This window comes from Saimiri boliviensis, chromosome 8 (assembly GCF_048565385.1).
Source record: "Saimiri boliviensis isolate mSaiBol1 chromosome 8, mSaiBol1.pri, whole genome shotgun sequence".
In the NCBI taxonomy this organism is placed as follows: domain Eukaryota; kingdom Metazoa; phylum Chordata; class Mammalia; order Primates; family Cebidae; genus Saimiri; species Saimiri boliviensis.
Window position 1 is genome coordinate 30,928,685 of NC_133456.1, and position 16,467 is coordinate 30,945,151.

The following is a 16,467-nucleotide window of genomic DNA, read 5'->3' on the forward strand; positions in this document are numbered from 1 at the left end:
GCACTTCTGCATTATGGGAAACGTGGGTTGACTATTGAAACTGGATTGTGTACTAGGCCTACCTGCTTTGGAACTAGCATAGGAAAGACTACCTCTGATACTAAGAAGGTCATGAAGCTCTTTCTGAAGAGAAGCTAAGGTACTTGTTCCTGCTCTGAGGGCATGACAAAATAGGTTCATTACTTTAGCTCTTCAAAGAAAAAAGTAAAATTTCATAACTCTTTCCCCTTTCCAACCCATTCTGGCATTAGATGTTTTAAAAGTACCTATACATAACTTTTTCACTGTTTATTTTGCTACTTTTATAGCAGAAAGAGCCAACAGAATTGACAGTAAATGTACCATAGTGCCAGTTCTTTTCTAAAAATCTTCCTCATTTTTAGATATTAAAAAATAAATAAAGTGATAGTAGCTCAGCTCTGCTAGAGATGACATACATAAAGCAGCTTTAGTGAAAACAAACCAAAGGTGAAATTATATCAATTTCTAAATTCTAAAGATTTTCATATTCATTTTTTGATTGTTATTGTCTACTTTTAAACTCAAGAATAAAGAGAATAAGAAAGTACATATGAGAGTCTTTCAATTGTGATCCTGGCTAGAAATCTAACCATCAAGCCAACTGGCAGAAAAGAAAATGAACTGTTCTTCCCAATCTTGTTTCCATTCAGTGTCCAGTTGTCTCAGATAATACCAGCAAGTTATTATTCATACCAGAAATGAATCGTTTCTCCCTCTCATTCAGATGGCTAAAAATGAAGTAACTCAGCAAGATGAGGATGGAGAAACCAAATCAGCTCATGTTTTTGCTGTGATTTGCTACAACCTCAATCCTAAACTTGCCACCTACATTAATCCCTTAACTAAAATATCCTTCACCTGGTCTGAATTACTACAGCATATGAGAAAACCAAAAAAGAGCCCAAATAGCCAAAGCAATCCTAAGCTAAAAGAACAAAGCCAGAGGTATCACACTACCTGACTTCAAACTACACTGCAACACTAAGTAACCAAAATAGAATGGTACTGGTACAAAAACAGACTCATAGCCCAATGGAACAGAAAATAGGGAACCCAGAAATAAAGCCACACACCTACAACCATCCAGTCTTCGACAAATTCAACAAAAACAAGAAATGGGGAAAGGACTACCTATTCAATATAACGGTGCTAGGACAACTGGCTAGCCATATGCAGAAGACTGAAACTGGACCCCTTCCTTTCATCATATACAATAATCAGCTGAAGATGAATGAAAGACTTAAATGTAAAACCTAAAGCTACAAAAACCCTAGAAGAAAACCTAGGAAATACCATTCTGGACATAGGCCCTAGCAAAAATTTTATAATGAAGATGCCAAAAACAGTTGCAATAAAAACAAAACTGACAAATGGGGCCTAATTAAACTTAAGAGCTGCTTCTACACAGCAAAAGAAACTATCAACAGAGTAAACAACCTACAGAACAGGAGAAAATATTTGCAAACTATGCATTCAACAAAGGTCTACTATCCAGAATCTATAAAAAACTTAAGTCAACAAGCAAAAACCGAACAAATCCCTTTAAAGTATGGGCAAAAAAATATAAAGACATTTCTTAAAAGAAGACATACATGTGGCCAACAAGCATATGAAAAAAATGTTCAGTATCACTAATCTTTAGAGAAATGCAAATCAAAACCACTATGAGACAATATCTCACACTAGTCAGAATGGCTATTACCAAAAAGCCAAAAAATAGCAGATGCTGGCAAGGCTGCAGAGAAAAGGAAATGTTTAGACACTGCTGGTGGGAATGTAAACTAGTTCAGCCACTTTGGAAAGCAGTCTGGAGATGTCTCAAAGAGCTTAACACAGAGTTATTGGGCCAGGCATGGTGGCTCACACCTGTAATCCCACCACACTTTGGGACGCTGAGGTGGGAGGATCACCTGAGGTCGGAGACCAGCCAGGCCAACAAAGTGAAACCCTGTCTCTACTAAATAGACAGAAATTAGCGGATGTGGTGTCACACGCTTGTAATCCCAGCTACTCGGGAGGCTGAGGCATGAGAATTGCTTTAACCTGAGAGGCAGAGTAAGCTGAGATCATGCCACTGCACTCCAGCCTGGGCAAGAGTGAGACTTTGTTTCAAAAAAACAAAACAAAACAAAAAAACAAAAATAAAGACACCCAATAGAGCTACCATTTAACCCAGCAATCCCACTACTGGATATAGACCCAAGAAAATATAATTCATTCTACCATAAGAACACATGCCCATGACTGGTGGACAGGATAAAGAAAATGTGGTTCATATAAACCATGGAACACTACACAGACATAAAAAAGAATGAGATCCTGTTTTTTGCAGCACATGGATGGGGCTGGAGGCCATTATCCCAGGCGAATTAATGAAATAGAAGATCAAACACCCCATATTCTCACTTACAAGTGGGAACTAAACAATGAGTACATGTGGACACAAAGAAGGGAACAATAGACCCAGGGCCTAGTTGGGCGTGGAGGATGGGAGGAGAGTAAGGACTAAAAAACTACCTATCGGATACAACGCTTATTACCTGGGTGGCAAAATAATCTGTACACCAAAACCCGTAATATGCAATTTAACCATATGATAAACCTGCACGTCATAGACCCCTGAGCCTAAAAGTTGGAAGAAATAATCACTCTGTATCCCACAAAGATATACAATTATTATATATCAACTAAAACGAAAGGAACACAAAAACAAACAAAAATCCCTCTCTTATTGCCCCTCTCCCTTTGCTCTCTACTGTAAAAACTTCAGGGAGGATCTGCTACACAAACTTGTGTTGATGTTACTATGGGGAGTCAAGGACAGGTAGTGTAGAGAGATGGAAAAGCCAGGAAAGCAGAAAGGCAGAGTCAGAGGATACAAGCTCCCTGCCTACAATCCCCCATCCCCTACCATGCTCGAAAAAGAATCGTCATCTCCCAAAACAAATGATAGTAGACGAAGTAGTCCAACATGTTAGGAAAAGAGTTCTACGTAAATCTTAAAGGACAGTGGGAAAGTTGGGGCACTTGTTCAGCTGACACTTGAGATACACGAATATAGTCAACCATATTCAGAGAAACCAAGTTTCTCCACCATCGCTTACAGGCTGTGTGTGGTGATGACTCTAGCTGTCCCGGGGTCAAGACACAGTGACTACACGTATCTGCCAAACTTGGGTGTGAACCTGCCCTCATTAGAGCTTCAGAGGCTAATTGGCAGGGCTCCCATTTTTGATCCTTCTGTCACTGACTGGCTCTCCTTGCCAGATTGTTGTGCCACTCAAGACACAAACCTATTTGATAAAGTAATATAAATTCTATTGAGTCTTATTAGATGTCACTGGAAGGGGGTAGTTACCTATTACATTATATCTTCCCATTGATTCTTAGTATAAATTTAGAAATGTTTATCCAAGGAAATGATAACTCTGGATTTTTTTTTTTTTTAAGTCTTGCTCTGTCATCCAGGCTGGAGTGCAATGTTGGCTCACTGCAACTTCCGCCTCCTGGATTCAAGTGGATTCTCCTGCCTCAGCCTCCCGAGTTCTCCTGCCTCAGCCTCCCAAGTAGCTAGGCCTTTAGGCGCATACCACCATGCCAGCTAATTTTTGTATTTTTAGTAGAGACAGGGTTTCACCACGTTGGTCAGGCTGGTCTTGAACTCCTAATCTTGTGATCTGCCCGTCTTGGCTTCCCAAAGAGCCAGGATTACAGGTATGAACCACCATGCCCAGCCTGGGTTTTTTAAATATCACCTAAAAATCCTAGCTAAAAAGACCTAAAAAGACCTTGCTTTTGACACTCGCTATTTCTTTAATACATTAAATGTATGATTCTTTTTCAAAATGAAAATATCTTTTTCATAATAACATATGATCAGTGTAATTCTTATCCCTAATTTATATATGTATACCTACCTCACAGATTTAGTACAAAAGATAAAATGAGTTAACATACACAAAACACTTAAAATAGTGTCTGGCACATAGTTCACTGTATGTTAGCAACTTTCTACACACACACACACACACACACGTGCGCAATACAAACACACTCCCCTAGAAATACTGAATCCTATATTTAACACATTACGGATATCTTTTCCTCTCAATACATTCTTTTTGGGGAAGAGATGAAATCTCATTATGTTGCCGAGGCTAGCCTTGAACTCCTGGCTCAATCAATCCTCCTGCCTCCACATCCTGAGTATTTAGGACTAAATATACATTGAGTATATCTATCTTCCTATTCTATTTCGAATACTGCTGCAATGAATACCTTTGTTCTTTCCTCCATATTTACTTGTGACATTTTTCCATATCACGAATTCTACATATACACAAACACAAAAAAAGTTTAAAAAATTAACTACATTTCAAAAATTAACATGATTACCATTTTATTTAAATTAACTTCTAGAACTATAAAAGTTTAAAAACCAATATTTAAATGCAATAGCATTGCTTCTTGGTCTTTTGGCTAAGATCAAGTGTAAAGGTTGAATACTTTACGTATAGAAGGTACAAAGGCATCTTACTGCAGAAAAGGTTTAGATCCCATATGATGCATCTATTATTTGAAATATGACTAATAAAAGTCTTTTAACTTTTTTTTAATGGGAAGGGTATTCATTTTAATTATGCTCCAAGATGTTACAGAGCTTAAAATTAACAAATTTTAGTCAGTATAAAATAGGTTTATTGTCAACATTCAGTCATTAATACAACCCAGGTAAATGAAACATCACTCCATACAAGGCTCAGATATTCTAAAATGCTATTTTAACTTTATACGTGTACTATAAAATGATAAATACTTAAAAATTACAATGAAAGAAAAAACATTTTAAAAAATACAATTGTTATAGACCCTTGTGTCAAAGTTCTTTATTTTTAAAGTTCTGCCTTAGGAAACAACAACATGCTACATATCAAAACCCAAAGTGAACTGTTTCTTGAGGTTACAATGCTCGATGATATACTGGATGCACTCTAAAATACCGTATCTGACAAGAATGAAAAGAGAGACAACTCAATGATGTTCAGAAAGAGGGAGAGTGACAGAGAGAGAGAAGAATCAATTATTCTATGCTGGTTTCTGCTAGAATGGCCTTGTTAAACAATTTATAGCACTGACAAAAGGTCTGTACACAAAGGGAACAAAACCAGGACCAGTCTCAGCTTTATATAAGGGATTTCTAAATCAGACAAACACACAGTTCTAAGGCACGGTTCCCAATACTTGTTACTCTTCACCCTTTACACAGAGTTCTTGTCCAATGTCCATGTTTTTTCTAATTTCTTACTAAGGGTTTACCAATTATCATCCCAATTTCTATCACCCCAAATCCAAACCAAAAGACATTAACCAATACAATAAAATCCATCAGTCTGGTCAGTTCTATAGACACAAATTCTGGTTTATACATTAATCACGAGATTCAAGTATATCTATCCTTCTTCCACACATACTCTCACCTCCCTTTACATATTGACCCATCTCAATTTTGAGGAAATGCTCAAATTCTAAGGAATTTTTAGGATCCTTCCCCCAATCTATCATTTGCTTGTTGGCAAGCTGCTTTGGTCGGCAGCAGTATAAGAAATTGTTTAAAATGCCTGGCTAAAACAGATAAAATGGATGTGTCATCAGTGAATTATTATAACCTATTGTAGTAAACAGAAGGACAGGAAGGATTTACTTATGAACTTCCCTCACTCATTTCAGAAGGGAGAAAATTATGTCTTAATAAGGCAAGAAAAAAGGTAGATAAGAAAATACAGTAAAATATTAATACTGTAGTGACAGCAGGGAAGGGTAGGTTTCCCACCACTCTACATTGCTGGGAAAGTTTCTGACATAAAAGTCAAACTCTCTCACATCATTCTTTGCACAAGGATCAACAGTTGCTTACATCAAAAGGGGCAGAAAGCCACTTAAATAGTTTTCTTCAAAGATGAGACATTTCTTTTGAACTGAACATTACAGAAAGGAGAAAGTAGGGAAAGCTCACTCAAAGAGGTCCTCAAACATGCGCTGTCCCATTGCTATATACGCTTCCTTTTCTTCTGGTGTCATTTGAGCCACTAGCTCCGGCCGTTGACTCACTTCACTGTAGGAGAACGAACGGCCAGCCACCATGACAATGGGGTCATCTGCTACTTCTTCAAACTCGTCATCCTCCTCTTCATCCTCTTCTCGTTGATGCACAGCCACAGTTGCTGGACGGGGTGGAGAATCATCATCTGACTCACTGGTCTCACTTTCTGAGTCACTGCCATTGGCAGTGGTTACTGGAGCGGCTGCCCCCACTGAACCAGCCATGGCAGAGGAAGTCTTTTTCTCATGAATGAGCAGTGCCCGCATGACTTCTTCATTATCATCAGGCCCTGCACGGCCTTCCTCACGCTCCTGAAATGCATCCATATCTATGCCCCCTAGGGAGGAAAACTCAGAAAGTCAATATCCTTAAATATAAATGGCATTTCTTTATAACTAATACATAATATTTTAACACATATTTAAATAATGCAATAAAATAACAGACTTCACTGGTTCCATTTTTGAGCTGCTGCCCATAAAATATTCAAAATATTTCTTAGAACTGGAGCTTAAGTAGCACAATGCTTAAGTACATCGGTTTTAAGTGTATTATAGTGTAGATTTAAATCCTGGTTCTATACACAAGCATCTTGGGCAAGTTATTTAATCTCTAAACTTCAATACCTTTTTCTGTAAAATGAGGTGACAAAAGCATCTACTTTCTAAGGCTCTGGATAAAAACATATAAGATAATGTCTATGAAGAACCAACTACAGTAGCTGGCATAAGAGAAAATCAAAACATGGCTCTTCATTTTACTCAAGGTAAAAGCCAAAGGCTCTGCAATGCCCTGCAGGGTCCCATATCATTTAGTCTCCTTCCTGACCATCTACCTCTTACCTCTTCTTGGTCTACCCACAGTAGCCTCCATGGTATTCCTTGTACATATCAGACACACTTCTACCTCAAGGCCTTTGCACTGCCTGTTCCCTCTGCCTGGAATATTTTTCCTTTAGGTACCCACACAGCTAACTCCCTTCCATCTTTCATGTCTTTATTCAAATGTCACCTTTTAAATGTATCCCATCGCTACATTCCCAATGCTCTATTTTTCCTCCATACTACTTATTTCCTAACATAATAGATAACTTATATCTATTGTCTTTGTCACCTCCTTTCCAAGGATGTAGGTTCTACCACAACAGACATTTATCTTGTTTATTCACGGGTATATTCCATTTACCTAGAAGGTACCTGCCACTCTGTTAAGCACTGAATAAATATTTGACAAATGAGTGAATAAATGTGAGTTTTATTTTTATGAAACAAACTAAGCGTATTACAAACTCTTTATAAAAAAAAGGAATCTAATTTTAGAAATGAAGCTTCTCTCACCACACATCTCCTATCATTTTGTATACATATCTTACCTGATGTATTACAGATGAAGTATTTAAGAAAACCATCTGCATTCTACATTCTGATAGTACTACCAAACATACTGCCATTTAAAACATAAAAAGATTAAAAGTATTGTTTGGAATCTGACTCCCTGATTCAAATCCTAACACTACTTAGCTGTATGATTTTAGCCAAGTTATTTCATCTCTCTGCTTCAATTTTCTCAAGTACAGAAAGGGAGAAACGTAGTATTTACTTCACTAGGTTGCTGTGGGGATTAACTGAATGTCTGTGAAGTGTCTAGAATGGGCCTAGCACTTAGAATAGTATTATCTATCATCATCATTATCATCATCATCAAGAGAAGGCTCAGAAATGGTCAATTCTAACTATAGATAAAGTGAAAGCATCTTCTCATTAACACATTAGAATGAATTAGCTAAAACACTGGACATTTTAGAAAGCAAAGAACTACTAAAATGAGATACTGCGCAGATAAGACAGAGAAAGGGAAACAGGAACAGACAAGTTAAAAGTTTAGGTCAGAGAAAAGAGGCTTTTGATAACACTACTGTCAAAATGAGAGTTAAAATCAAACTTAACTTCTTCAAAACACTGTCAAAGGCTGAACCTCCTCCCTAGAGCTTACTGCCAATGCAGCATTACAACAGAAAGAAAAAAGAGTAAGGAATGCATGCAAGCCTTTAAGGCAATAATTGCTTGTAAAAGAATGTTCCAAATAGTTTAACAATATCAACATAGTATTTTGATTAATGTTTAAAGTAAATATAAAACTAGGGAAAAGAAAATTAGTTTTGTAAACTAAATTAAGTCACACGTAACAGATTTCTGACAAGGGTCTTGAGAGGTTTAGCGGAAAGAATTGTTCCGTTACAGATGAAGGCAGAAAACAAAAAAGGATAAAGAAGCGAATTTCTGGATGGTAACGAAGATACAATAGTTTTAGTAACAGTCTTTTTCAATAGAGTTACAAATACAAAGAAGACGTATACTGGGAAACTATATTCACAGAATTGATGCTAAGCATTGTGGGTACTGAAAGGCCAAGTTGCAGCAAAAAAAATATAGGAAGAGCTGAAGGTTGTAGACGTGGGCAGAAAAGTAGCAGATCTATTTCTATTTCAGCAAGTGCAAGAAAATCAGCCTATAGAAAAATAATCTAAAATATACTGAAAGATATAATCCAAGCTATTGGATTCAAGGCAGAGAAGGTCCTAAAAAGTACCTCTACATGTTTCTAAAGTTTTTGGTCTTAACATGCTTCCAAAACCAAAACAACAAACAAAATCTCAAGTAAAACCTAGAAAGATATTGGAAATAAAACTCAAATCAAGGGTGAATCCATGCATAAACAACATGTATCATTCTGGTCACTCGGTCTCCAGTAAAGTATATTACAATCAAAGATGGTCCAGAAAAAGATAAAATAAAGAGAACTGTTTCAGGAAAGCAGAATAAAAAGTAATTAAAACTGTATTCAGTATAGTAATGAGGACATGATTGAAGTCTATAAAATTGTGAAAGATAGCAACATGACTTGCAGTTTGAGAAAAAATCAAGTGTAGGATAAGTAAGATGCACTTCATACATTCACTGGATAGAGTCTGCTCTACTATTAAGAAACTCAACAAAGACAAATTTAGACATGGCAACATAACTATCCTATTTTATGTAGAAATATTTACAAAACCTAAGTAGATCAGATAACTTACTTAAGGCCCATATGATTCATATTCTATCATTCTAGGAACTGTAAACTAGAATGTTGAACTTTTGAACTTAATATATAATGTTGGTTAATAATAGTTTTATTTTATTCAGTTTTCTTTCTAAGTTCAAAGAAAAGAAGGTTGCTTTAAGAACAGGCAAGAAGCCAAGTTGGGGAAAACAAATTTATTAAATAATAGTATAGCCTAACTACTGTATAATCTAAAACAACTTGAATCCAAATAACACAACAGGCTGGGCACAGTGGTTCATGCCTGTAATTCTATCACTTTGAGAGGCCAAGGCGGTTGGATCACTTGAGGTCAGGAGTTTGAGACCAGCCTGGCCAATATGGCAAAACCCTATCTCTACTAAAAATACAAAAACTAGCTTGCCATGGTGGCTCATGCTTGAAATTCCAGCTACTCAGGCTGAAGCAAGAAAATTGCTTGAACACAGGAAGCAGAGGTGCAACTGAGATTGCATCACTGCACTCCAACCTACTTGACAGAGCGAGACTCCATCAAAAAAACACAACATGGTAGGCTTATCAGTGAGGAAGAGGTAGGGTTCCCAAGGAAAAATTTTCCTTATTAAAATTAATATATCGGCCGGGTGTGGTGGCTCACGCCTGTACTCCAAGCACTTTGGAGGCCAAGGCAGGCGGATCACCTGAGGTCGGGAGTTCAAGACAAGCCTGACCAACATGGTGAAACCCCGTCTTTATATTAAAAAAAAAAAAAAAATTAATATATCAAAGAGAATCACAGTAGAGGTATTAACTGCTTTACCATCACTACCCAACTCCACATTACCGTCACAATTTCTAGTATATATGTATACTAAATGCAAATTATGAAGGGAAAAGAGGCTAGGAGGAAGGCCAAAAAACAAGTGGTTTTCAGTAACTGATTATTCTTTGGCACTAACATAACACCAAACTCAGGTGGTATGTTTGCAATGATATATAACTTGGGAGTAGCAGCACATAGATTGTTATGCTGATAAAAATCTAACCAGAAATAGAGACACCCTTTCTCTCTACTTTCCAGCTTGAGTCATCATCATCCATTTTCGCCACCCATTTTCTACATACTCCTAAACCATCATCACTCAAAGTCTTGAATCTAGTAATTTTGACTAAAACTTAAAAAGTAATATCTTGCAGTTCTCTAACTTCTGAAGATTAGAATGCAATTCTTAACCCCTTATGGCTCAGAGATTTCCAAAATCCTCTAGAACAAAGTTCTGCTAACCATCTTGGACTGTGAGAATGCTCAATCCTTTATTCATGTGGTCTCTTTGTACATATTTCAGGTAGCTTAACTTTTGGGTAGTATATAGTTTTGGCTCCCAATTCAGAAAAATTAAATGCAGCTAAGTCAGAGAAATATAAGATTAAAGGAGAGGTGAATGTAGCTACCTTGAACACAATAAATAAAATTTTTCCAAGAAATTAAGATAAACAGATGACAATTTTTCAAATCTAAAAATGAAAATTTAAAAGGCTATTTGTTATTTTCACTAAGTTGAAGGGCAATGCAAGTATACTAGTTGGTTTTTATCTTATTGCTCAATTTCTTACTTCTTAATATAATGCAATTATTTGTTCTGTAAACAGATCCAGAATTGCCCAGGCAGTTTCCCACTAAGCCAAGTTTACGTTCTACTGAACCTTAGACATATCCATTTTACTGACTTCTACCCTTACCTTCTTTCATATCTTCAGAACTATATGCCCCTTGGACAGTGCTCTCTCTCAACCAAATGGGCCTCTCTTTGGCAGATTTCCCTTCCAGTGAGGCTCGATGAAGATCTTCTTGGTCATCCATGTTAATGACAACATTCTGAGTGTATAAGTCCTCATAGGAAGGACCTTTGGTGGTCCATGCTTCCCGGTGGTGCCCACCTGCCAGGCTAGCAGCTACAGTAGTAGTTGCTGCATGGTCCTTGCTATATGAAAAGAACAGAGGAGGATAGGAAGAAGAAAAATTAATGTCTTGGTGCTAGAAAAGAAGGGCAGCTGGGGAGGCAATTACTACAGTACTATACATAAATGCTATCTAGCAATCATACACACAAGCTTTAACAATTCGGAGAAAGAGCTTCTATGCCTCAGGGTAAAAATTAGTGTGTTAGAAAAACAGATCATACTTAATATTTAAGTTCCTCAAACACTGGATCCGCTAGTGTATATAAATGACTGAAGTCTTATAGATTTAAGATGTTTTGATAAATCTATTAATACTTGGAGGAGGAGAGAGTGATATGGTGACATCATATACTTAAAGCCACTAGTCTGGCAAAAATCTCTCCCAGTATTTTGTTTAAAAAAAAAAAACAAAACACTGTGTTTTTTAAAATGTTATCTCAGCTCAACCCAGAATAATTCAAAGTGGTTCTGGGTGCTTTTTCCTTGCTTTTGTGTGATGATCATGGAAAAAGCTAGAAAACTATCCTACAAAGCCTGACCTCAACTAATGTTCTTCTCCTGCCATTCATGGAGTAAGGCATAACCCTCTGCACAGATGAGCTTCTTTTCTATGGGGTTGTATCCTACTATCGCCACATCTATGCTGATACATTGTATCCATCATCAACCACTGATTCTACTCTGCAGTGACTACCATCTGTCTATTTTGTTTTGCTTTTTATCTCTACTACCCATGATCTTCTCTGTTAGCCTGTTCCAAGTTTGATCATTTCCTTATCTTTCTCTAGTCACTTACGTTGCCCTGCCTCTTTGTGTTAGGCCAAGTTTTCAGTCTTTCTAATGGTTCCCTGTTTTACCTCCTGTTTCACTCTCAATCTGTTCCAAATACTTTTGAATATGCCTCATTCTCTGTGTCTGAGCTCATGCCTTTTCTTTCCCTGCCTGCTACTGATGCTTTCCACTTCAACTTCTAGGTATACTTCTCTACCTCCCCCTGTTCAGACAGGTACCTTTTTATCTGTAACCATCTTCATGTTTCTTAAACTGCCTGCTCACTCAAAACATTTTGGGTGTTTCTTTTAGTGTCCATGACTGACTTGGCCACACGTTTCTTCGTTTTTCCTCCATTTTGGTCACTCTTTTTCATGGATCCTGAATTAACTCCTGTGTGGAGCCCTGACTCATTCTGAATCTAATCAATACTTCATTAGTCTTTCCTCCTAAGCCATTCATTACTTTGCCTTCACTTTTGTCATTTTATCTCTGCTTACCCCCTTTATTCTTCACTTTTTTCTGGGCCTACTTCTTATCTATTGGTGTTTTCTAACTCATACTTAGCTGAGGTCTGCATCCCTGTATCTGATTAACCCATCACATCTCTCCCTAATAATACTGTGTTTCTGACTGTCCTCTGGAGGTAACCTTTAGCTCACTCATCCCACCTATCCTCTCCTGCCTCTGGATATCTGTAGGGCCACTGCTACCTGTGCAACAATAAAATGCTATCTCCAGTTGTCCAGTCCACACTGATCCAGTCATTTAATCCATGCCTTCCAGGATACTGCCTTTGCATTCTTTCATTATTCTACCTCTGTGCCCAGGGCTACTTTGAAAACCACTTTCTCCCACAGCCTTTTTCTTCCCAGTGCTTTGTTCTACTACCTGTTCCATGCCTCAAACACTTATTTTGACTCCTTACTGCTCCTACTTTCTATGAGTTACTTGCTTTCCACTCTAAGTATAGACCTGTGAGGCATCTCTCTGTAAATATATCCAATTCATCTACTATTATTTTTTCTTTTGCTATAGTCTGAAGTCTTTTTTTTTTTTTTTTTGGGATGGAGTTTCGCTCTTGTTACCCAGGCTGGAGTGCAATGGCGCGATCTCGGCTCACCGCAACCTCCGCCTCCTGGGTTCAAGCAATTCTCCTGCCTCAGCCTCCTGAGTAGCTGGGATTACAGGCACATGCCACCATGCCCAGCTAATTTTTTGTATTTTTAGTAGAGACGGGGTTTCACCATGTTGACCAGAATGGTCTCGATCTTTTGACCTCGTGATCCACCTGCCTCGGCCTCCCAAAGTGCTGGGATTACAGGCGTGAGCCACTGCGCCAGGCCTGAAGTCTTATACTATAATTGTAAATAACTGGTTTCTCTCTAAATGCTATTTCTTTCTGCATTCATTGATGTTACTTTGTGTATCATTTCTTGTTCATCTCAATTTAACCATTAACTGTCCTTTGTCATTCTCTATCTGTTCTGTCTTTTAAAGGCTGTGTGGCTGCCTTCACTGTAATCTGATGGTGCTTACTTTGTATAGATTGGCTTTTTGAACTTTTGTCTCCTTCAGCATTCATTTTCTTTCTCTTCTCTCTTGGTTTGATCTGATTCTTCATGTTTCTGTGCTTACTCTACATTCTGGCCTCTCCTCCCGCACCCATTTGCCTCTCTGACTCCTTTCAATGCCTCCTCTATCCTCAGCCAACATTCCCATCTTGATGTGCTGAGCCTACTCTGTATATCTGCCACCCCAAAATGTGTCTCTCTGAGTTAGCTAAACCCAGTTGGGAGAGACAGAATAGGCTTATTTCTCTGATCTGGCCAGCCACATTCTTATTATTCCTTGATCCAGACTTAAATGACTCACTCACTCTGAGGTTAGTTTCTCTTTATATATAATCCTGAACACAGAGTTTTTCTCTATTCTCTATCTTTAGCATTGACTATGAAGACTATTTCATGAAGGTATGAGAAGTACTTTGAGAAAAACAAGAAAGCTAGAGAGAAAGAACAGGACAATTAAATGTTAACACAAGAGTACTTTTTAAAAGTCTCTTGTTTTCAGTATTCTGTCATAAATTCAAGTTGGGTTTTATTCCAGTTTGAGGCAGCAGACATTTGACCACAAGTCAAACAAATTTCAAAATTTGGAACAATTTTAATTAAAGATGACAAAAATGACAATTCATGTTTGAACCTTTTTACAATATTTAAGAAATTTTAGAACTTTTAAAAGATATAACTGTTACTCAGATATGAGAGGGGAATATTTCAAAACTAAATTGTTCAAGATCTTTAAGGTGAGTGTTAAGAGATGATGACAAAGGGAAGGTTACTGGCAAGGAATTCCATTTTAGAAAGATAGGCAGACTTTTAATATATCATCAATAGGCTGACTTGCTGAAAGGACAGAATTGTCCATCAACTCTTGGGTCAGACCTACTGACAGTTCTGCATAGGCAGCCTCTTCTGAGCTAGGGACAAGCTAGAATTTAACAGATTACAGATCGTAATCAAACTAACAATAGTGCGTTTTATGTTTTTTTTTTAAAGAAAGCTATTATCTCTGAGTTCCCATACCACTCTATTGACGCTTATTCTCTTGTACTGAGGCAGGATGGACTATTATGTCCTTGGGGCAGGATGGGCCATTTCAAAACTTCATACTCCTATAGTATAGAAAAACCAAATGGATATCACCTTCGGCATGTTATATCCAGGCAGTGGAACTTGTCAAATACTTTGGTGGGAATACCGTAATCTGGGCAACATCTTCTAACCTAATGATTTTTTTTTCCTGACCACATGGAAACGATTTTACTTTGGTGTGGCTGGCAGCTCTAGGAACTCTATCCTGTCTTTCTCGTCTGCCTCCATCTTCTCCCCTCTTTCTTAACAACCAGATTGTTAGGTATCCTTTTTCCTAATCGGTTTATTTCCTCAACTTCCTGGTTCTTCTTCATCCTTGGAGTCACCATCATTCCTGATGAGAACAAAGTGACTTGATACAGAGAGCTGCTGTTGGGCCTCTGGTGTCGCTGTACCACTAAGACTCATCTCAGGCCTGCAGTGAGTGGGGGTATCTAAATAAAGATTCTGGAAGGGGAGGTGGATTGTGGTAGGTGGAGAACATTAGAGGCAGGAAGCCAGTGGTGTTGGTGACTGAATGCTACTGTAGTGGGGAAGCATCTTGATAAACAGGATAAATAACTACAGGAAGGAGAGGAAACATCAGAATAATTCAGATAGTATTATACTGTGTACGAAGCAATCAGATAGTACATTGATGCATACTTCAACACAAAATAACCCCTAAGCTTAGAAAATTTTGTATTTTTGTAAAATCAATTTCCCTCATAAGCTTGTATGTTAGAGCTAACTTAAAATGACTGAAAAAGATATTTTAAAAAGATGAATTCCTTTTTCAAAAAAGGAATTCCTTTTCTTATACAAAAAGAAATAAATACCCAGTACTAAAACTTAAGGCTATCTGTGATATGGATGCTATTAGTTTCTTATCAACTGTGGCTCCTTTCTTTCTTTGCTTACTGGTTTTATTCAGATACCAATGGCAATTTGCTCCAAAGAGCTCTAGGATCTTCCCCAGTCCTACAAGGTAACTAATCTAAGTACCAGTCACATGAGCTCACTTCCTTTGCCAGCTGCTGGCTTAGAAATATGCATATAAAGCAATTGTAGCCAGTGAGACATTGGGGGATAGATAGTATAGTATCCCAGGGGCCCTCTGGGAAACCATTCTTCAGTTTTAAAATAGGACACAAGGAAGGGACAGTCCCCTTTTCTGCATTTGGACATTTTTATCTGCATATGCTACCTAGAGATACAAGGCCATCTTAGGCTAGCTCCCTTCATTGTCCCAAGAGGACAACCAACAGGCTGAGTTAAGCAGAGTATAAAGATGGAACAAATCTAGATCCCTGAAGATATAATTGAGCTGTGAAATTAACCAGTTTTGAACTGGACTACCTGAGGACTTCTGGTCATGCAGGACAAATTTTCTTATTGTTCAATCTACTTCTACATTGGATTCTAATTCCAAATAGAGTTGCATATTCTGTTATCACAGGCAAAGTTATCCTAACTGACACATGATACTGGATTAGAAAATTTATAGCTCTTACAGATACAAAATTTTCTGTAAAATTGGATTGCTTTTAACCATCCAAAAGCAGCCCAATTTACTCAGGACTGGCTATTTTGTAACACTGGTACCACAGGAAATAAAATATTAAGAATGCTCCTAAAAACTATACAAGTACAACCTGATTGTGGAGCACTTTGGAAGCGAGTGGGTGGAGTAAAAGATATCTAAATAAAGATATCCCTTACTTGATTCTGGGAAGAGGGAGAGAAAAAAAAAGGGGGTAGAGTAGGACAGCACTCCTTGACCCCAATTTTCATTTATGCTTTTCAAGAAAGAATATAAACCACTTTTACTGGCATGGCAAAACTAAGGGTACCCCTGCAATTCAAACATTAGGGAACACTGATAAAAATAAGGAGCCACTGTTAGAAGTATTAACCCATAGATAACACTAGCTA

At 37.7% G+C, this 16,467-nt stretch overlaps 1 protein-coding gene across 2 annotated transcripts in view; it reads right to left on the reverse strand.

The window, feature by feature from the left end:
• Positions 1 to 4,403: 4,403 nt before the first annotated feature.
• Positions 4,404 to 16,467, reverse strand: part of GTF2E1 (general transcription factor IIE subunit 1) — a 34,886-nt gene continuing 22,822 nt past the window's right edge. For both annotated transcript variants that reach the window (XM_003935399.3, XM_074404294.1), the window contains exons 4-5: positions 10,904 to 11,145; positions 4,404 to 6,458 (exon numbers count right to left, since the gene is read on the reverse strand). In XM_003935399.3, the coding sequence (XP_003935448.1) occupies positions 6,031 to 6,458; positions 10,904 to 11,145 (670 nt within the window). In that variant the 3' untranslated portion in view covers positions 4,404 to 6,030. The remainder of the gene's footprint in view (positions 6,459 to 10,903; positions 11,146 to 16,467) is intronic.